The 22,741-nt window shown below is 32.0% G+C and overlaps 3 protein-coding genes across 14 annotated transcripts in view; 1 reads left to right on the plus strand and 2 right to left on the minus strand.

Annotated features, from left to right (window-relative positions):
• The first annotated feature begins 178 nt into the window (after positions 1-178).
• LOC126848239 (gamma-tubulin complex component 4) lies at positions 179-9,453 on the plus strand. Of its 6 annotated transcripts, none has more exons than XR_007687227.1 (12): positions 179-387; positions 663-749; positions 881-1,013; positions 1,081-1,277; positions 1,491-1,585; positions 1,654-1,973; positions 2,095-2,565; positions 2,701-2,878; positions 2,965-3,187; positions 3,633-3,886; positions 8,278-8,390; positions 9,196-9,453. XR_007687227.1 is itself a non-coding variant. In XM_050588976.1 (11 exons), the coding sequence occupies exons 2-10, from the start codon at positions 681-683 to the stop codon at positions 3,879-3,881; spliced, it is 1,935 nt and encodes a 644-aa protein (XP_050444933.1). In that variant the 5' UTR covers positions 179-387; positions 663-680; the 3' UTR covers positions 3,882-3,886; positions 8,278-8,482. The 6 variants fall into 6 exon arrangements, 4 of the variants coding, with proteins under 4 accessions (XP_050444933.1, XP_050444934.1, XP_050444935.1 ...); XR_007687228.1 differs by having other exon boundaries at positions 8,282-8,390; XM_050588976.1 differs by lacking the exon at positions 9,196-9,453 and having other exon boundaries at positions 8,278-8,482.
• On the minus strand, positions 4,662-8,255 carry LOC126848260 (osteoclast-stimulating factor 1-like). Of its 4 annotated transcripts, XR_007687232.1 has the most exons (7): positions 8,060-8,255; positions 7,657-7,706; positions 7,290-7,528; positions 6,873-7,199; positions 6,499-6,707; positions 5,808-5,854; positions 5,623-5,722 (listed from the first exon to the last, which is right to left on the minus strand). XR_007687232.1 is itself a non-coding variant. In XM_050589024.1 (5 exons), the coding sequence occupies exons 1-5, from the start codon at positions 6,629-6,631 to the stop codon at positions 4,795-4,797; spliced, it is 750 nt and encodes a 249-aa protein (XP_050444981.1). In that variant the 5' UTR covers positions 6,632-6,658; the 3' UTR covers positions 4,662-4,794. The 4 variants fall into 4 exon arrangements, 3 of the variants coding, with proteins under 3 accessions (XP_050444981.1, XP_050444983.1, XP_050444982.1); XM_050589024.1 differs by lacking the exons at positions 6,873-7,199; positions 7,290-7,528; positions 7,657-7,706; positions 8,060-8,255 and adding exons at positions 4,662-5,034; positions 5,332-5,543 and having other exon boundaries at positions 5,605-5,722; positions 6,499-6,658; XM_050589026.1 differs by lacking the exons at positions 6,873-7,199; positions 7,290-7,528; positions 7,657-7,706; positions 8,060-8,255 and adding exons at positions 4,662-5,034; positions 5,332-5,543 and having other exon boundaries at positions 5,605-5,722; positions 6,286-6,658.
• A 532-nt stretch (positions 9,454-9,985) lies between the features above and the next one.
• Positions 9,986-22,741, minus strand: part of LOC126848243 (potassium voltage-gated channel protein Shaker) — a 101,333-nt gene continuing 88,577 nt past the window's right edge. For all 4 annotated transcript variants that reach the window (XM_050588993.1, XM_050588992.1, XM_050588994.1 and 1 more), the window contains exon 8: positions 9,986-22,738. The gene's annotated coding sequence lies outside the window, so the exon portion shown is untranslated. The remainder of the gene's footprint in view (positions 22,739-22,741) is intronic.

Raw genomic sequence — 22,741 nt, forward strand, 5'->3', positions numbered from 1 at the left:
GATGTAAAAATAGTAAATTAATTACAATAATTTTTATTTATTATTAACTAAAATTATAAAAATTATTGTGTATAATAAATATCTTAATATAAAAGCAAAATGTCAAAAATATATTTCAATTTAACTTATCGATAAAATATCAAGAAATTAGTTGCGAGATATCTCACCGTGGCGACAGTATGTTGTTGCTCTTTAAAAAAATTGAACAGAGGTTATGTTATAATTTCGAGATATCATAAAACCCAAAGCAGATGCACGTTTACAAACAAATTAAAACTTTAGAAGAATTTTTATTATATATTACATAATTTGAAATTAATATAATGATAGAGCGATAATAGAAATAAAAATGAAAATAAAATGAGTGAATGATCACATTTAAAATAGGTATGCTTATTTTTATAACGTATTATTTATAACATTTGAAGATAAACAATTGTATTTATATACATGTACATACATACCTCGCACACATTATATATATATATATATATATATATATATATATATATATTATATTTTAAATATTTATTATATTAAATATTTTCGTATGCAATATGATCATCTATCTTCTTTAAATAATATAATATCAAATTATGTATCTGTACATCGAATCGATAGGTTTACAATTGTCTAAGATAAATTTTTACCACTTACTATAGATATTTGTGATCCTCAAAATGTTGCATGAGATTTTATTGTCACTTTGGGGATGCTCAACCAGTATACCGCAGATGATAGAGACAGATGTAAGATATATATATATATATATATATATATATATATATATATATATATCATATCAACAAGTAAAATAAGATATTAGCTATAATTGAAATATAAATTATTTCTTTATATATATTATTAATCTTTCTTACAGTCTATAGATCTTGATAAATACTTACATCCCGGAGAACGAGCATTACTCAATAAAATATTAGATATTGTGAAAGAATGCAATGTCATACGAAATTTTATACATACAGTGAACAGTGAAGATACAAAAGATCTTGGTAATATTCAGATAAAATATTTTGTATAAATCGTAAAATTGTTCTACGTGTAATTTGACCTCTTTAGCAGAATATGTCACTCCTGGCTTATACATACGTGCTCTGTGTGATGGAATGGATCAGGCGCTTGAGTCATTTCGCGAAGAAATAGTTGAGCTGGAGCGTACAGTCTTAAATGACAGTCATACCCCTTTATCGTTAATTCTCTGCAATGTTGAAAAATATACATGTTTATTTTCTCTTTTGCATTCTATTATTCGTGAGGTGACTATATATTTTTAATTAGTATTTGCATGTTCAATTTAAGGAGAGAGAAATCTAAGTAATATAAAACATACTTGTAATCTTAAATGAATAAAAATGAATTGATCAATTCTTATATGAAATATTATAATTTATGTACGAAGATGAACGGAGAAAGGAAAAAAAAGATTAACGCGATTTTGTAAATATCAGAATTTTCTTTTTTTATTCTAGATTCGAACGCAGAAACTCCATGGTTGTAAATTATTGCAATGTTTACATCAGCGTATGCATACTGGCATACCGGAAATCAGCTCCACTTTGGAATTGTAAGAAATTTGTAATGAAACTTGACATCATTAACATTATAACTTTTGATTTATATATTCTTATTTAGAATGACCCACTCCGTTCATATCGTTTTCTATAAGCATCTAACAAGCTGGCTCTTGTACGGGCATCTGGAAGATGTTCACAGAGAGTTCTTCATTCAGAAAGCATTGGATTGTGAGAAAACTCTGATGCACGAGAATGCGAAGAATGATATCGATACACGCGATCAATTGGCAAATAGTAAAAATATCGGTGTCAATATGTGGGATTATGATGTTCAGATGGACATGCTTCCATCTTATATAAGGCCGTCATTGGCGAACAAAATCTTGACTATTGGTCAGACTGTTATTATGTTTGGAAATGATCCTAGGCAAAAGAAAGGTAATTTTATGAAAAAAAATCGATCTCAATTTCTTTCCAAGAGTATTACTCTGTTATTAACTTCCCATTATGCTTCAGGAATTACAATAAAATTAAAGATAAATATCTGATAACATTTTAGATTTCAGCATGATGTCTAAAACGGAAAATTCCGTATGGGGCGACAAGGAATACGAATATTTTAGAAAACTTCAGAATCTCCAGGCGAAATCCGTTTTCAACATTGTCGAGTTTGATCGCACAATCAACGAATTAAAACAGTGCGTAACAGAACTTCTGTGGAATGTTGCAGTCGAAGAAGCGCAACTAATGCAACAATTGAAACTTGTGAAGGAATTCTTCCTCATGGGTCGCGGTGACTTGTTCTTGGAATTCATCAAGCTTACAGCGCATATCCTAAATAAGGCGCCAACAAGTCACACATCTAGAGACATTAATCTCGCATTTCAAATAGCGCTAAGAAAAATGCATTTGAACGATGAAAGCGCTATAGATAGTTTTAATTTCGCAGTGCCCGTGCCACCTTCCGAAAACGAGGACGTGGACACGGATGCCACTGACCTTCCTGATAACGAGAGACAAGATCCCAATGGTGCATATTTATGATACATTATTTCGCGCGCCCGTCACATTTATTTTTAAAATATTTAAAAATTATTTAAAATTATTTTAAAATATTTATTTTTAAAATATTTAAAAATAAAATAAAAATTTGAATTTATTTTAGAAAAACGTGGATGGGGTCTTATCACGCTAAAATACAAAGTTGTTTGGCCGTTGCATCTGTTATTTAGTCCGGTCGTGTTGAATGATTATAATATTTTGTTTCGCTTTCTGTTAAGAGTTAAAAAGACTCAGATAGATTTGTGGAATCTATGGAGTGAACACATGCATCATAAAAACATGTAAATCACTTATTATAATTACAATAAAATTGAGATTTTTTTTGTTATTCACGACTTTTTTATAGCAAAATACTTGTAATTCACAGTGACATTGGTGTGATTCAGTTGAGAAATAATTTGGTCTTCATTGTCGATAACTTACAGTATTATCTGCAAGTGGATGTGTTGGAAAGCCAATATACTGTAATGGAAACGAGTATGAAAAGCACACGAAATTTCGAAGACATACAGAAGGCGCATTCTGTATTCCTAGCTAATGTCATGTCACAAACTTTTTTACTGGGCAATGGAACAGGAAAGAAAAATTCTGTAGGTTCTATTACTGAATAAAATAAGCACTCATAAAATTTACAATTATGCAGAATGTCACAGATTTAGCAATCTATCTTTTATATATCAATTTTTTGATTAATTTGAAATCTTTTCCAAGCAAAAACATGAATTATTATTTTGCATATTTTTAATATTCTATATTCTATATTCTATATTAAATCTATATTATTTTTTCAATAAAACTGTGAAACTTTGTTAAAATTTATTTAAAATTAATTGAAGAATGAGGATCTACTATCTGTATTTATAGTTTTCAAAAAATTATTTTTATATGCTTAGAATATAAAAATTATTAGTTTTGCTTTTTATTAAAGTTGGTATGTGATATAAGAAATTTACAGATAAAAATTGGCTGTAAATATGAGACATTCTGTGCATATTACTTTTTTTTGTTCTTAATGTTTATAAATATTTCCAACAGGTAAATATGTTGATACATCTTTTGTTGCGATTATGCGACGATTTCATCTTACAAGCGTCCATGTGGGAAGTCGGTAATTTGCTTCTAACAGAGAAAGAAGAACTTAAAACATTATGTGAAACACTCGACAGTGTGATGGACTGGTTGACAAAAACTTTAAACAGAGTACGTGCGCAACCTTGTGGGGAACATTTAGCTAGATTGCTATTGAGACTCGATTTCAATAGATGGTTCAGTAAAAAAGTCTGAAAGAGGTAAATCACAAATCTATCAAATTATAAATCAAATTACGTATCAAATTACAAATAAATGCTGGTATAATCCTGTAAAAAGGATGTCCTGTAGAAGGACAAAAAGTTATATGGTTTTCTTGATTTTTTTTTTAAAGTCAATGTTTAGAGAAAAATAACAAAAGATCAAATAATGCTATTAATATTTTTCATTAATTAAAAATAAAATGATACAAACTTGAGACTCGAGAGTTAATTTATATATAAAAAAAGATTCTATTCTATGTACATGATCTTCCATAAAGAATGCCTTCTATATTTTCTTATATTATGTAATTTGTAATTTACAATCAATAGAATAATTTTTTTTGTGATTAATATAGTTTTAATACATTCATGTATATTAAATAATCTCTTTACAGATCATTGCACATTTAAATATTATTATCTTGAAAACTTATACTAATGGCAGTATCGAGAAAACGTTAATACACACACACACATACACACGCGCGCGCGCATTATATATATATATATATATATATATATATATATATATATATATATATGCGTGTGTGTGTGTGTTTACGATGCTTTTTTATAATGATATAATAATAATATATGTCGATCTCTTTTAATTCAAGAGAATTTTAATTCATTATTTTATATTGTAATAACGATATATAGATATATAACGAATGTGACGATATATATATATATATATATGTATATATATATATATATATATATATATATATATATATATATATATATATTACAAATATATATCACACAAATATCAAAATGCTTCTTAAAGTATGCGAGCATCATTTGAGAGATTTCTTAGACATTATTTGATATATAAAATTCTTATTTTATGTTATATTCGTGAAATATTCATTTTGTTTATAACATATAGAATTCTTATCTTCTCAATCACTATCATCACCATCATTATAATCTTCATCGCCGTATCCATATGTACTATTATCATATTGACGTTGCCGCAATTGTATTGCATTCCTAATGGATGCATCAGAAGATAATTCCTCTGCAGTGAAACCGTCATTATTCTTCAACATCGTGTCTGCATTGTGTTCCAACAATAAATTTATCATCTCCAAGTGTCCATGACTCGCTGCTACATGCAGTGGCGTGTCACCCATTTTATTCTATATTAATAAAAAAAAGCGAAAATTCAGAAGAGGGATCCTTAAAAATATATACAAAAGAAGAAATAACGACGATATGTCTAAAGAAAGACAATGTCAAAGTAGACTACATTTGATGTAGCTCATATTTAATGCTAAATGTGTTTATCTAATTTAATGGATTTTGCTCATCTCATATAAAATATCGCCTTAGCTATAATATTACAATGAGTTTTGACTTATTATTACAGTTACATTTAGCATTAAAAATGACTAAACGCTCAATTCTTTGATATACATGCAGGTCCATTTCCTTACTTGAGCATTTATCACAGGATTTGGCAAATGGAGAAGCTCGTTCGCACATTCTAGATGGCCGGTACGTGCCGCCCAATACAATGGTGTGTTCCCGGCTGCGTCTAAACCGGTCCCCGATATACCCTGCTTTAAGTATTCTCTCAGGAAGGAGACATTGCCACGTCTAGCAGCATCGTGCAATGGCAACTCGATCTCTTGTGTTTGTTCTTCCACTGAGATGAAAAATGATTGTTACTTTAGAGGAATAAAAAAATTTCGTGCAATCTTTCTCACCATAAGCAACAGGTATAAGTCCTTTTTGATCTCTGCATTTAGCCCTCCACCAGTCTGGATTAGTATCTCTTTCATAAACATATAGTAGATCTCCTTCATCGAAAGACAATTCTTCTGTCTGCAAAAAGAAATATGGTCATGCATCATTCTCAGTATATGAGAAACATATTGAACTGATAGATTAATACATAAGATGTACTTACACGTTGCGCATTGTATTTGCATAATGCCCTGACCACTTTCACCTTACCTTAAAGTTAATGTAATGTTGTGTTAATACATTTATATTAAATATTTTATTTTAAAAATGAGAATTTTTGCGAATCAATTAGGCCAAAATAACAATATACACTACATTTTTATTAAAATTATTATTCTAACCTCTTTTTATAATGATACACGAGAAGTATTTACATAAAATACACGTTCTTTCAATAATTATAATATAATCTGTACGATTCTTTCAGACTTGTTGCTTCCTTGTATAATATATATTTTAAGCACATATATAGTTTATACTTTATAAAATTTTCTTTACAACAGATTGAGACATTGGCTTAAGGTACATATGATATAACCTTAAAATTATATATTATAATTTTATTATATTTGCAAGAAAAATAATAACTTGAACTTAATTAATATAACAAACACAGAATCTATGTTACATAATATACATACATACATACATAAATCCATATATATATATATAAATATTGAAAATTTTTCCCACATATATACATCATTCAACTAGAAACAAGGAATGTTTCAGGAATTTTACATTTAACTATTTCGATATCATTATAGAGTTATTCATAAAAAGATAATAAATTACACACTGCAATGCCGGACAAAGTTATTAACTCACATATCACTATTTTGTGATATATTTACCAGGTTTCCAGGAGGTTTTAGGTGGTACAGATGTTTTTAAAAGTACACTCATGGCTGTGTGTAAATCTAGCATCATAATATCAATCCAATGACTCACATGATTGAGTTCACAGTGATGTACATAGCATTTCATGTAATGAAAAATTCTTCAAACTCAAAAGTTATTGTCTACATCTTCTTTCTTGCCACTTTCATAAATAATACCATGTCTGAAGTAAAAAAGAATTAATTTGAATTAAAATTTGACAGCTGGCATTTTTATAATTAATGATATATATAAATAATGCAAGCTAGAAATTTATATTGAGCGATAAATAAAGACAGGAAATTTCCAACTGTATTATCTTAAAAAATATTTGTACCAAAATACTCACTAAAAAATACAACCAAAACAAAAGCTATCATAAGCCACACCCAACATCTCCACTTCGAGTTAGTGTGCTCTTCTAACTTTAGAGATTCCTTCTTTAATTTAACAGCATTAATATCAGTCAATTTGTCAGCTGTTTCCAATGCACCAATGTCCTTTTTTATGATAGCATTTGCTGTTAATGCTTGTTCCTTCATATTGCTGGTCATGGAAAGCATATTCTCAGCAATTTTCTCCTGAATATTACGATTGTACTTTAAAATAGCATCTAAATCTTCATCTTGGATGTTAGAATTTGATGATCTTTGTCGTACACCATCTCTATTTGTAGCTGCAACACATGACAGATTTAATACAAAACAATACATAAATTCATTTTTTTTTACAATTACACATTAAATAGTAATGAAAGGACAGTCACTTTTGTCAGTGTGAAATAACTCCGCCCGTAATTCCCGATTATATTTTGCTATGGTTTTTTGATGTATTTGTGTTGTGATGTTTGTATTGGTAGAATCGTTTATAGAAGTTGAGTTTTTTGATAATAATTGTGCAGCGATCACTCTCTCTACTAGGTTTGATAATTTCGTTGCATTTATTATTCCATTCAAAAAATCTATCCGTTTAGTGTAGCTTATCATAATATCTTTGGATGGTTTACTGTGAAAGATAAATCAATTCTTTAATATTAAAACATCTGAAATAATATTAAATATCCAAGTTCTAAAATGTTCTAATAGTAATGTGTAAATAATATATATTATGTTATAAAAAATTGAAAATCTTACTTTGGTAAAGTTTGCAATTTGTTTATCATGTCATCCAGAGCAAGTATATACTGAAATAAAAAAAAATGTTTACTTATCAAATATGCACATGTATATTTTATATGGATAAATAGATCTATATGTCGATATATAGACTTATCTTCATGTGTTTTCTTAAAAAATAGTTATGATTATCATAAAATAAACAGCCACATACAGTGTGGCTATATAATATTAAAAAATTCATATAAATAAAGCTGTAAATATTTAAATTATAAATAAGATGTAATACTTTCTTTTTATGTATCATAATTTTTTGCAGTCATTGTATATCAATTCCAATATTTTTCACAAAACGTCATTAAAAGTACGCATTAAATGAAAATAAAGAATAATAAAAAATAAAGGTTAGGAGTTCGCACACCTTTTCGAGTTTCCAGTCTTTATGTGGATCATCTTTAGCTATTAATTCGCAACGTGTTAAAAGTCGCTTAATATTAATTTCTAGCTTAGATATTTGAGTCATTTAGCCAATTTGTCTAATAAACAAAGGCACGAAAAAAATATGCGCTTTGTTCAATAATAAGTATGTAGTATCATGTACAGATATAGGTGACAATCATATAGTATCTCTCTTTTAAGTCAGAATGGAGAGATGGAGACACTGACACTGATGCGAGCCAAACCCAGATGAGCTAGATTCGAATTCGGGATCGGGACGCGCAACCGCGCAATTCGCGCCAAATCGAGGAGAGGTAATAACGCACACGATCACAGAGATGTTTATATTTATTGTTAGTATGTTAATTGATATTGGCTGTGGTGGAAGAGATGAAAGGAATGCTTCTCGAGTATATAGCGTTTCGTGAGAAAAAAATAAATCTTACTATTATATATTATAGTATATATATTATATTAATAATTTATTAATGTTCATTCTTTTTTTTAATCGATAATCCCTAATGATATCAATATGATAATATTAATGAATATTAATGTAAGCATTAAGCATCAGCGGACGAAAAATACGGGTTTCACCGGAACTTGATCCTAAGGACTTTTCCTCTCTTATGTCAGCTGACAAGTCCCAAGTCCTACTGCTACAGCACCCCTTATCACTGTATTTTCTTCGCTTGATTAAAAATACTTTTAAGAATCTTACGTTAGTGATATTCATGAATTAAATCATTTCTAGCATAACTGATTTAATTTAAACATGAAAAATTTTAAAAATATTTGAATAAAATCATCTATTTTAGATTAAAAAAAAAATATTATCAAGCTTTATATATATACATATACATTCACATATACATATATTATATATGTAATGTTTTAATTTGTATTTTTAATCAAAACTAAAAATTCTTGATTTTTTTTTAACTTAGAAATTATTTTCAGAACTTCTATATTTTATTTAAAAAAATTTTTTTTTAATTTACTTTTTTAAACTTCCAAGATTAGAATGAAATTATTAATATGACAAAGAGATATTATTATAAAGAGATTAATGAAAAAGTAAAAAGACTATTGTTTTAAAAGGTTTCGCTGGGATTTCAGGATACTACAAGTGAAACACGTTGCCAACAGAAACACCTTGCTACGTGAAAGTGCTTTATTCCTTTCGAAGATCGTTCATCGCAGACAATGGCGTCGGGAATGCCGCTCTCATTTATCGCGCAATATGTGTGCACGCGTGCACGAACTCGCGCGCGCGCGCGCTCGCGCACGTGCACGCGTATACGTACATATATTTATATACACACGTACATACATATATATATATATATATATATATATATATATACATACATACATACATCACACATATATATATATATATATATATATATATATATATATATATATATATGTATATACGTGTGTTTTTATATTTATATATAAATATACATACCCTCTAATATATAAGCGATTCTAATTATCGAGTAAAGTACCGTCTGATATTAAAAAATACGCATGTATATGTACATATACAATTACAACACACGCCAGGACGGCAGGAATCCTGGTCCAGCGAGACCTTAATAATGCTTTTTTTTTTTTTTTTTAGAACGAAGGTCAAAATGTACAGTATATATATTTTACATACTTATCGTTTCAGCAATAACAATTTTATTGTACGTAGACTTGCAAAAATTAATTAAATCATGACAGTGGTACATCGCGTATTGGACGGAAGGGCCCAAAACACTGCGCAGAAGTGTGAGAGGAAATTATAGATTTAAGTTCGGTCGAGGTGCGCGATTGCTTCTTCGTATTATCTGTTTCTTGCTTCTCTCTCTCTCTCTCTCTCTCTCTCTCTCTCTCTCTCTCTCTCTCTCTGGCTCTCTTTCTCGTTTTCTTTTCTCGCCAAGCCTCGCTCTCCTTTCTTATCCTTATTTATTATCTCTTTCGTTTTTTCTTTTTTTTTTCACATTCTCTCCTCTCAAGTTCTCCCAGATTCTCTCTTTCTCTTTCTCTCTCGCTCTTCATTTACACATACTCTACTCGTGCTTACTTTACCTTCCTATCTTTTGCAAAAAGCGGTCCAGCTCGCGTAACACAAACGGAAAGAAGTTTACGTCTCAATAGTGAAAATATTGATTAAAAATCGGGGGATAAAGGGGGAAAGTCATGGCGTCTGCGGGGATGAGAAACAGAATCTTGGCTTATAAAAAACTATCCTTTCGAAGCATGCCCAGTAATACCAGACAAATGATATCGCATTCATCTTTTTCTCCATTTTATCTTTCTATATGTTAATCCTCTCCTGTGATAGTAATGACTTAGTACGTTATTTCTCCTTCTCTTCTCTTATATCGCGCATTTATCTCCTGTTCTTTTATATTACAATAATTAACACCGTCACATACAGACTTATACACTAACGATATGACTACAGCTCCAAACCAGCAGAGCGTTCATCGATGAAGAAGTGAGAATAATAGAGTTTTTTTTACGAATTATTTTTCTCCCTCTCTCTTTCTTTTTCTCTTTCATACTTTCTCTCATTCACACATGTTTCCTTTTGCTCAATTGTACACTTGTATATTTTTTTCTTTTTCAGAAGGAAAGTTTTTCTTTCACACTTTACCCTCCCTTCTTTCATTCTTTCTCGCGATTGATAAGACTGATATGCCAATTTATTTATAAAACGTTACAAATTATTTGTGAGCGCTTTTTCATGGCGTGTTTATCATGGGCTTGGAGTGGCAAAATTGCTGCTATTATCGATATTTCTTAATAATTGATATTATATTAATATGCTTAAAGATGGCAAAAGTCGATATTTTTAGTCAATTGATATTTGCAAAGCATTATTATTGTTACTGCTAAATACGCTGAAAGTGGCAGAAACGTATATTTCCAAAATACTGATATTATCTTTGCCATCTCTGAAGACTGAGGAATCAACATTCAAAAAATATCGATATTATGTTGCCATCTGTACAGGCTCGGGATAGTTCGTGATCCTTTCAATATTTTAGCGAATGCATATTAGCAGAGATGAGGTTGCCATGTTTTTTTTTGCCCTTTCTTAGACGATTTCACACGGATCACAATCAAATTAAAACACAAACCACAATTGTATTACAATTGGTTTACACTTAAATCCCAATCGATTCGATCGCAATTATCACGATGTAATCGCAATAAGATCGCACTTGAATCACATTCAGACGCTAACAGTGGTTTGATTTGTACATTCTAAAGTTCCATAAGCGCCAGGAACTTATAGGTCTAACAAGTCTAAATTCTCCATTGGACACTAGCGGAACGACATACAAGTATATATTCTCCTACATCGAATATTTCGCACGAGAACGAGACAACATTGCTCGTGTGAAAAGCAAAATGATACGTATTAATTTGTGACTCGTGTGAAATCGATTTTATTTCTCTTTTCCTTCGCGATTGAGAAATTTTCAGCGCATTTAAAGCACCCATTTGATTTCGTATCAGCGATCGCTTGACATCGGCCTATCTCTAATTAGCGATAATTAATTGGCAGCGAAGAACTCTTTAGTTATGCGAATCGGAGAGTTTCCGATTAACCGTTTGAGCGCGTGTAAGAATATTTGATAATAATAAAATATATGCTTTATATTGTGCAACGTTAAATGTGATTGCCTGATTCTAAAGAATTCGGTGTAAGACAAAAATTAGAGTCATATATCTTGAATGTGTAATGAGATTGTTCAAAACAGTTAATAACTATAAATTCAACAAATTATTTCATTTTGTTCGTATTATTTGAATTTTATATGTTTAACGAATATACTTTGTCTATGATATTTCTTTTATAACAAAAAACAAGATTACATATATTTCTCGTTTATATTTTAGAAATGAAAAGTAAAATTGAAGATACGTACTTTAGCAGTCAAACGGTTAAATCACGCAAGTTATATACAGCTCAATACTAATTTCAAAATTAGCGAAAAATTGAATTATTAAATTAGCAGAATCGAATATCTCTCTATTCGCGCACACATCTTATATTAATTATGAAAACTGATCTTAAATCAACTGTCGAAAAAAAAAATACATACAATACAATATATTGACATTATATTCTAATTATAAATCAAAGTTACAATTTTTAATGTGTCATATAAGAAACAAATGTCATTAATTTGCAAGAATAAGAAAATTTGCGCAATATCAAGATAATTTCTCGCTCTGATATTCATTCTTCTAGAATTTATTCTTTACATTTATCCCGTTTTGTCTCTCATCTTTTTCCGCGAAACGTCGATTCGATTTTATGAGAATACCTTGAAGTACTATAACTATATCTGTAGCGGGTGTTTCGAGAATACGATTTAAGAACTTTGCATGCATCTTAAACGGTTCAAAATAAGACGGAGAAATTAATTAATTTATTAAAACATACGTAAGACTTATTCGCATAAGATTGCATGTAGCCTGTCTCAAAATTTTTGAATCATTTAATCGGCTCGCAAAGTTCTCACGTTGTTCGAATTACCTTGTATATTCACATACGCGCTAATGATTGAACGGTTGACCAATCAATCGGCTAACACGGATGGAGGGTACTCATTTTTTAACCCTTTATAGGGTTAACAATACTTTCTTTAAAATTATATAACCTGAGAAATTAGTGAGTTTATAATCTAAATCTTCTATAACGTGTGTGTATGTTTTTTTGTTTGTTATGTGTGTATGTGTGTTTGAATTAAATCGTGAAGAAAATTATATGCGCGAAAGAGAGAGATTTATCTTTTTAATAATATAATTAGTTAAATAAAATGTATGGATCTCTAAAATTAATTTTTATCTTTTGTATAACACATTAGTCATTAAATAATGCATATTTAAATCACATTAGGTGTTGAGGCATTTAGAAATCTATAAAGGGTTAAAGACTTGAAATAGGTTTCGGCATACACAAACAAGGAATGTAGCAGTATATTATATCAACATTTAATAAAGTATCTGAAACATTAACAAACGGACTATATATGAGCACTACGTAGTTGTCCTTAGTGCACAGCTAGTGATTAGGGATCGTTTTGTCTTAAGGTGTATGAATTTTCGATTGATAAATCGATTCTTTTATATCACACTCTTACTCCCTCCAAAACCTATACATAGCCCCTATCGACTTTCCTTATGATTCGACGAAAGAAACATAATTCTCATGTATATGTAACAATGCACCAGTGTGTGTTCCAACTTGTAACAAAAAAACTCAATCTTCTCTTATTCTATATAAAAGGATTTCTCTCTAATAATTATTTTTCATAATCACATTTTCTCTTTCTCGAACCAAGTTTCTCGAAAACTTCTCATCTTTTTCTCACGAGTATTCTTTGGTGTTGGTATTATTGGATATGCTTGTTATACGATATTACATCATACGTGATCCCCTTCGACGCATGTTTAGCTTTTGTGAATTCTTTTCCTTTAGTGCTTTCATTACTCCCCCCCCCCTCCTATCTTTTTACTTACGATTTCGCGTAACTCGTTATCATCAATGGCTCACTAAAGCAACGGCAACTCTAATTTGCACAAATAATTTCATTATTATTAGCTCAGTTATTCGCGTACTTTGTATGAAACTCGAGTAAACCACATTATGCATTTATATCTGCGTATGTAAAGAAAGGAAAAAAAAAAACGCAGAAAGTACTCGGTATAAATCATCTATTGCTACATTCTGATAGTTCCGAGTGTGACATAACAACTTGTGAAGCTTCATTCCTCTACAAAATGCGCGATTACTTTTAAAGAGTCAATTATTAATAATCGGGAGAGCAGCCTTTTATTTCTTTACTTCATTTAAAAGCTACGGATGCATTTGAGTATATTGCGCGTGAATTTTTCATTTAGCATCTTCTACTCAGTGTAATGAATGTATAACGAAAATTTAGCTTAGATCACCACGTACAAATAAGATCGATATTAAACGTTGCCCTGAGTGCCTTGGTACCCTAACGGAATTTGATCTCCGTATCAATATTCAATCTACCAATATTCAATCTACGATGAAAGATATGCACGAGTCACGATAATGAATCTCGTAAGGTGAAAAAAAAAAATCATAATTTCGAATTGATAGAATCAAAGATTTAAAACGTTTGTGACAGCAAAAATCTTTAATAGAATGTGTGTGCAAAACAAAATTCAACGAATTTACAAAGATCTGTCGCTTTCATCTCTCTTTTCTAAAATAATTTTTTTTTTTTTTTTAAAGAAATTTATTCAATTATCCAAAAAATATTCATGGAAAATTGTAATATCACAGATCTCTCCTCAATTGTGTAAATTCATTGCCGAGTCTCGTGCATTGCGGCCATCTTATATCTCAGTTCGCTCCTCCGATCGTGCATTCTTTTGCTGAAATCGGTAAATGTTTACGCTGAATTTTCTCTTCTCTGTCATCTTCGACGCAGTTGCAGCAACCCCGTCACGCAATATAGAAATAGTGGCTTTACAAAAAATCGTGCCGCAAGGACATCGGTCGTCTCCTGGCGGCATACGCGGGTTTGTTAGAAAAATTAGCGGTTTCTTCTCTTTTTTCCCTTTTATAATCATAATAATTATCTTCATAGGATCTTATTTGGCGCAGGCGAAAAATAGATTATATGTGTTACATGCTGTTTTCTTTCACTCCATATTCAATCTCTCTATAAGAGCTTATATTTCTCCTTTTCTGTCTCCTATATTTTTCACCTTTTTTACGTCTCTCTCTCTCTCTCCTTTTTCTTATTTTTCTATCCTATTTTTTATTACTTCTCTCTCTCACTATTGTCTCTCCCTTATCCTTTTTTCTTACATTCCTCTTTCTCTTCTCTTTACTCATAGTTTCCGTTTAATTCTGAATAAGGCGTTGGGCTTAGCTTCTCTTAGCACTTATAAACTTAATAAATCTTTTGTTTGTGTTAAAATGGGCCAGATGGCTCTTAGCGTAACCCGGGGCAACTCGGCAGGATATTTGTGTGAGCTAGTACCGTTAAGAGTAATATAGTTATCTTTTCCTTTGGTATCTATATATGCTATTTAAATGTATCCTCTGTAGTAATTCGCTTATTAGTCCTCATTATTCCTCCTTGTATTTTCTCTTTTCTCTCTCTGTTTGTTAAAATGCGTACAAACGGAGATGCGGAATTATGTAATATACATGTAACGTATCGAAGGAAACGTGGCATTTATGTGCGACTTATCGGATATTATTAATATATGCCCATTAGTTTTTTTTTTATTATTTGCGTTATTATTATAATTTTTATTTTATTTATTTTTACTTAGTAATATTATTTTATTAATAACTCTTCACGCGCGATCGAATATGAATTGCGGCCGCTCTTTCCTTCGTTTCTTCTTCACTTATTTTCGATTATATCTCTCTTCCGCTTAGTGCGATCTCGATACATCACAAAATTCTCTCTTCTTTTCCTCTTTTTTTCTCTCTTTCTTTTTCTCACATTTATTCCTTTTCATATATTTTTTATTTATTTCTTCTTGCTTTACGGAAATTTCGAGAGTGATTGCGCAAAGTCAATCAATAATTAAATGACTTTTCCCCCATTTTAAATTACTTTAGTACAAGCTTCACACAGCCAAAAAATGAAAAGCACTTAAAACAGTGCTCAACACTATATAAACGAGTTCTCGATCAATCAATTAATTAATTTAATTAATTCACAAAATGGATTTTGACCGACTAGTATGGCAGGGGTGGCTGCCACCGCGTGCAGCCCTCGCATTACAAATTTTTTATATACTTTTCGGTTTTCTTTTTAGATTTACCCTACTAAATAGCTTATTCGAAAGTCATTCTTGTATCCGTGTACGTCGTTGTGTATTTATGTTCTGTATATGTGTACGTGTACGTGTCCGCGTATGTACGAATATATATAGTAACATTAGTACTTTCTACTCTTCGCAAAAACGAATTACTTCTTTCCACTTTGCAAATTTACGAGCCACATATTCTCTTTCCTCTCGCGGTTCTTACTTATCCCGTGTTCCCGTTCCGGCATATCCGTTACAATTAGATATACATATTTCGGGTGTGTATATATATTTATATATCATGTACGTGAAATAGGGCATTTCGCGTCAAGTACGGTATCGGTAGTAATTATTCCACAATAAATTTGGAAACACTCACATTTCTTTGATCCGGGAAGAATTGATACAAGACCTGATTACAAAATCGTTGTACGATCATCTCTCAATGAATTAAAGTTCTACCGATTCAAATTTCGTTAAAGGGAATAAATTAAAAATTAATACGTTACTTTTTTTACAAGTTATTGCAAAATTGTGATTTTAAAAGTTTGAGATAAATAACGGCAACGAATGAAATGTTTATACAAACTCAACTGTATAAACACACTCATCAACAAAATATAACTTTCCTGCTCTTTACGATTTACCCTATACATGATATATTTGTATACATTTACACGTAATACTCGTCGCGGCACAAATTAATCGTCGAAAACGTTATCCGAATGATAACAAACGTTCGTTTTAATTCTTATACATTACATTATTTTTTTTCAGCAGCGCTTTAAAATACGTTTTGAGAGAGACTCATATAATACCTAAATATATCACTTGAAAGCGGTCGTCTCGATCTACGAGCGCTCGTACTTGTTTCTCGCTTGTATTACTTCTTTTTTACTATTTTCTTCTTTCTTTTATTCACACAGACGGCGCTCGAGCATCCTCCGTGCCATTCCTAATACCCTCGTATTTTTAAATGCGCGAGGATTCATGGCGATCGATTTTACCTTTCACATATCGATTTTTTATCTCCATGATTGGATTATTCTCACTTGATATCAAGCAACTAATTTTAGCAGCTTATTGCTATTTTATATTTCGATAGTGGTGTTGATCGTATAATGAGAAATCGAGCAAGGAAGAATCGATCGTGGCGATCCACGGAGGGATCAAGACAAAGATGGAGGATGTTCGAGAATGACGCCGGCATCTAAATTGCTTTTAATTACTCGCTTTATCTTCTTTGAATAATAATTCGTAATATCCTACCCAGCCTGATTACCATACGAGTTATTATTATTGTTATTATTATTACTATTATTATTAGTTATTTATCTTTTGGTTGATCAAAAAAGGGAACTCTCGACGGCGCGCCGATTTACTCCTCTTATTTGCGACCCCTTTTCGCGTTAATTAATTAGCAGTGACAAGTCGTCTCGCTTTATGGCGATAGCGAAATATAATTCTAACTTCGTAGCGATACTAGTTATTTCTCTTCTTTTTTTAATTGTTAACTAATTATTTCGGAATGCATCTTCGACTCGCATAATTCTCTCACTACCGATAATTTTCTTCTCTCCCTCTCACTCATTCTCAGACATACTTCCATTCACTCGTTCTCTTTCGCTTTTCCCTTCGTACTCTCATTCGCGTTATTCATGTTCTCCTCTTCTCCTCTTTTTCTGTCTCTTTCCTGGATCCTCGACGGAGGGAACGCTTCGATAATCAACAATCGCTTCGTTAATCGATTCGTACAGACCACAGCGGAAAGGATGATAGGGGAGAAAAGTTCTTTTCCCTCTTCCTCCAGGAATGCAGGTGACTTAATTTTACAGAAGGAACATCGGCGACTACTCCCGCTCGCTCGTCCTGTGCCCTTTTACAAGACGCCTTATCGTGCCCCGGTGCACAAACAGAAAACGTTGAAAGTTACACTTCCGTGACACCTCGTTTGGGTTTTTTTTTTTCTTTCTTTCTTCGCGTAATTAAAAATAGACACGGCGTAACGTAATGGAAGTCCAACGAATTTTCGAGGATTCGCTTTTGCATGACGACCTCAAATACGTGCGGAAAGTGAGCGGAAAGAATTTTAACGATCATTTTAATGATTAACTAAATCCAATTTCTGTATCGCGATTTTCTAAATCTTCAATGAATGAATAAGTTCGATAGTATAAATTTTCTCATATGTAAACTTTGTTTTAGATATCAACTTAATTTTGGTTTCATTCCTTTAATGAGCTATTCAAATAAGACAAAAAAATTGGAAGTAATTTAATTAATATTTAATTTGTGTGCTCTATGAGTAATTACGCGCGTGTAACTTTTAGAATAAGATAAATCGAAAGATGTGTTCATCTTTGAGAGGTCGTCATGAAAGCTCGATCCTTGGTATTTATTTTCAGGCAACGAAAGTCTGCCGATGGAAACCGAACGGAACGACAACGTATATCTGATATTTTATAATATTTTTTTTTCTATTTGGCGGCCTATTTTTCATATTTATTCAGCCGACTATGTATAACCGCCTTGGCTTGATCGATTCTATGTAGACTTGGAATTTTGATACAATTATTATGAATAATCCGACGCAGCGACAACGATGATGTCGTAATTCGCCACCTAATGGCTATCTTCGTGTACTCTAACGGCTACTGACTGCCTAGCGGAGTAGTTTCTCGTTATCTAAATACTTCACCATAGCGTGTTTTTTTTTGTTCGGTTTGTAATAGTAGCAGTAGTAGTAGTAATAGTAATAGCGCAATAGTATTTAATAATAATAGTAAATATAGTAATGATAAGAGAGTAATAGTAGTAATAGTAATAGTAATAGCGGTTGCAGTAGTGATAGTACAGTAATAGTATTTTTTAGTAGTAATATAAATTTATCGTTCATAGAACAAATTTTTTACTCACTTTTGTCTCTTGTTTTCACACATTCTCTCTCTCTCTCTCTCTCTCTCTCTCTCTCTCTCTCTCTCTCTTTCTTTCACGATTTTAGCTAGGCTGGTAGTTTGATGCATAGTTTTTTATATTTTGCTTTTTTATTATTTCTATATTTCTTTTCTCGGACTAAATCAGCGAGGCGAGAGGTCTGAGTATTGTATTAAAAGCGTGTAACTTAAATCTCCGTGTAATTATTGTATCAATATATATCTTGTTATATCTCTATATATTCCATTATTTCTCTGCTTCTTTCATCTTTCTCTCTCTTTTATATACATGTATACGCATACATACACACACGTGCGCACACATGCACTTGCATTCACTCTCTCTATCTCTTTCTCTCTCTTTCTCAATCTCTTTCATTTCGTGAACTCTAAAATTTCATCATCGTCGATATTGTGATACTATTAAAAAATGAGATTAGCTGTTTGTTAAAATTACTTCTAAGAGAGATTACCAATTAAAATCGATTTATCTTTTCTTTCCTTGTTTTTTTTTTGTTTTTTTGTTTTTTTTTTTCTGAATTAATTGCTTCGCCATTTGCGTAATCGATCGCATATTTAAAACAGCCGATACACAATGAAATATAAGAACAAGGAGCATAAGCTGATATTAAGTTATTAACAAACAATGGATAGTGCATCGAACGAATCGGGAATAAATATATGTCGCGAATAATGCGGATCTTACATTCCTTTTCGATCAGTTAAATCAGTGCAAAACTTCCATCTTAAAAGGCGAAATATTCTCTATTCGATTTTTCTCAATCGTGTCTATGCTCTAATTGAATGTCTCTTTTAGATATTTCCATATTACTTATATTATGGTTGACGATTATGAGCCTAAACTCCATTGATTTTGTTGCTCGATAATATCTATTTTTTCATGTTACTACTTGCACAACTATTTCTTTGTTTTTTAAGTTAATATTGGCAAACTAATTTTTTACTTCTTGCTCCTATATTTTCTTTTCATTATGTATCAGCCTTAAATCACATGTGCCTTGTTAAACAGATTTAGTTAACCCCTTCAGTATCAAAACTAAGTATAGTAATCTAAGTAAACTTTGTATACAAACTTTGTCAAATTAGCATATGTCATATTAGCAATATAATGCTTTAACGTATGCCAATCAATGAAAACTAATGCACGATGTATACAATAGAAAGTAAATAGATACTGAAAAGGTTCACCTGGGCTCTGCTTCGGTTTTCCTTCATCGAGTCGAATAACAATCAAAAGTCGGTAACTTCGGGAGATGGAACGAGGACCTTGTATGTTTGCGCGTTTGCATGTATATCTCTTCCCTTCTTATATCCTTGAATTCTACATAAGTGAAGATATGTCTCCCTACTTGACTTTGGTTTTCATCGAATTTGAATCGAATCAGCACGTCGAATATTGATCGGATTTAAATCGATTTGACTCCGCAGGATGTACCTGGAGTAATTCCTTGGCGTGATATAAATCGAGAGCGTTAAATTGGCAGTTTTGGGTGATTCTGCGACATATTTCTGTCGTACTAAAAGAAGTGGAACTTTGAGACGAACAGATTTGGAAAATCTCTCCGGGAAGAGATTAGGTATTAGGATTGATTGGCGTGCCAATTCGTTCTCCAAACAGTAATTTGTCTTGACAATGTGTCTTCCTCTTCCTGCTTGATACACATTCTGTTGCCATCTGACTTAAAACTCAAAACAATAACCTAAATTTTACTTCTTTGATCACCGAAATATATCATTCTGTTTCGGATGAGTTAAGAACAACTTTTGTAGAACACTGATTCCATTAAAAATTTGTTTACAGATGAAGAGGAAAACTATAAGAGTTATTGTAATGTTTTCTCTCGACATTTTATAACTTCTCGTTATCAAGGATATACCTCTGGCAGTTCCGAGACGAATCAAAATTTAGTTCCGTAAGGAATCGCACAGTAATCCTTTGATCTTTGAGCTTTGATAAAGTCGAAGAACGTAATATATGAGCTATTTTTAACACACGCGTACTTTTATACACGCTAACCATCGTTAATGTCGAATAGTCATTATTCTGTCCTCGATGCAATCATCCACGATTCTTGAAAAGTCACTATCGCATATATCGAAGACAGAAATATCAAATCGAACGCGTTGAAAAATTTTAAATTATGATTTGGATAAAAACGCGCGCCATCGGCAGACATTTTCGGTTTTGATTTTTTGGACACTTGTTGTCATTACAATCCCTCTCGTATCATCTCGCGCGATCATCTTCATATTCAATCTATTGTAATTCTTTAAAATTCACCACCCATACATATGAACATACACCCTTGCCACTTATAATGCTGAGGCCTAGTTTCTATTATTTTTCGTTTCAAATATAAGCATGCAAATTGATTCACTTTTATATATCTAATACAAAGATTCAATTATAAAGATAATATTGTGCTATAATTTGACATCAATAATTTTCGTCATAAATGATACTTAGTTTAAGTAACATTTTGATTTTTCACAATATGCCTCTAGTTTTTTTTTCTTCGGATATATTCGATATAGATAATTTTAATTATAGAAATTTTAAGCGGCAGGGGTGCATAAACCGACATTGGCAAAGCAACTTTTGCAGTTACATGTAGATATCATCGAAATCGTTTGCGTCATTATTTTCGCAAATGTGTAATTATTATGATTAATCTTTTCATTGATATATTAATCTTTCGTTTATATGAAATGGCACTATTCGATTTCGACCTTAACTTCATCGGCACTTATGTAATCTATTTACGCGTAAATAGATACGCATGTATCTGCAAATGTGTGTAACAAATAGGACAAATTAACTCTGTTACCTAATTGCCTCACATTATTAATGCATTATGTAATGTGATAACTCAATATAAAAATTAGCTTATTTGTTTTTTATGAAAAAGGACTAAAAAGAAACGGAATATTTTTCATCTCTTGCTCTCGTTCTCTTTCTCTCACTCTCTTTCGCTCTTGCTTTCACTCTCGTTTTTTTCTTTCTCTCGCTTTCTCTCTATAAATGTTGTTCCTCCATCCTTGATGCTTCTTTCGCGTGCCTCTTTGCCGTTTCCGCAGTTTTCGCCTCTTCTGCAAGCAGCGTCTTCGTCCAAGTGTCCTCATCCGCACTCGCGATAATCATAAAACGTACTTTGTTAATTTACCCTCGCCCTACGTGTACGTTACTCGGTATTAATTGTATCGATAATAATTAATATAGTATTATCTGGTACGATCCCGGTTTGTTTTGCCGCCTCTATCGGCTCCCCCTTCCCGTTTTCACTCGTCGGATACCGGAAATCGGAGGAGCCCGCAGGGACGGGTGGGACACTCGACAGCGCTTATACGAAGACGCCGCGATGTTTTTTCGATATCATTTGTTATATTTTTATTTTTTATTTTATTTTTTTGTTTTGAACACTGGAGTCGGTGGTGTGGGGGATTCGGGCCGCACGCGTACTTGCATGGCACGCGAGTGAGGAATATCCCGTCCCCTTCGTTCGCACGTAGATCCTTACGTGAGGCGCAAGTCTTCTGAAGCAATGGCGAGAGAGATGATGACGTCTCGAGAAAGGGGATAGATTCGTTCTTGCTGCTCGGACATTTTGGGTCTATTCCATCTCTCATCCCCGTTTCTCATCACGGATGAAGGAAGCACCCGATCGACTTCCCGGAGAATTGCGTGATCCTTGGTAACCTCTCGCAATCTTGACCTGAGGCGCCCCTGACGGATCTGATTGGACAGGCTGGTGAGATGTGACGCTGGCACCAGCCGTTACGGTTATGACGAGGTGTGAAGGAGGCCTACGTCAGGTACCGCAGGAAGCTGCAGTTGGTCTTTGACAACTGGCTCAGCAACGGCCACCACGCTGCCACCATCTCCTTCACTG

Source organism: Cataglyphis hispanica, chromosome 3 (genome assembly GCF_021464435.1).
Source record: "Cataglyphis hispanica isolate Lineage 1 chromosome 3, ULB_Chis1_1.0, whole genome shotgun sequence".
In the NCBI taxonomy this organism is placed as follows: domain Eukaryota; kingdom Metazoa; phylum Arthropoda; class Insecta; order Hymenoptera; family Formicidae; genus Cataglyphis; species Cataglyphis hispanica.

What these genes read in the sequence shown, in the direction of transcription:
- LOC126848239 (XM_050588976.1), top strand. Translation starts at nt 681, where the DNA reads ATGTTGCATGAGATTTTATTGTCACTTTGGGGATGCTCAACCAGTATA. An exon ending in CGCAGATGATAGAGACAGAT is followed by an intron (nt 750 to 880) that starts GTAAGATATATA and finishes TCTTTCTTACAG; the next exon opens with TCTATAGATCTTGATAAATA. An exon ending in ATCAGCTCCACTTTGGAATT is followed by an intron (nt 1,586 to 1,653) that starts GTAAGAAATTTG and finishes ATTCTTATTTAG; the next exon opens with AATGACCCACTCCGTTCATA.
- LOC126848260 (XM_050589024.1), bottom strand. Translation starts at nt 6,631, where the DNA reads ATGAAATGCTATGTACATCACTGTGAACTCAATCATGTGAGTCATTGG. An exon ending in GCAAATACAATGCGCAACGT is followed by an intron (nt 5,723 to 5,807) that starts GTAAGTACATCT and finishes TTCTTTTTGCAG; the next exon opens with ACAGAAGAATTGTCTTTCGA. An exon ending in ACTTATACCTGTTGCTTATG is followed by an intron (nt 5,544 to 5,604) that starts GTGAGAAAGATT and finishes TTTTCATCTCAG; the next exon opens with TGGAAGAACAAACACAAGAG.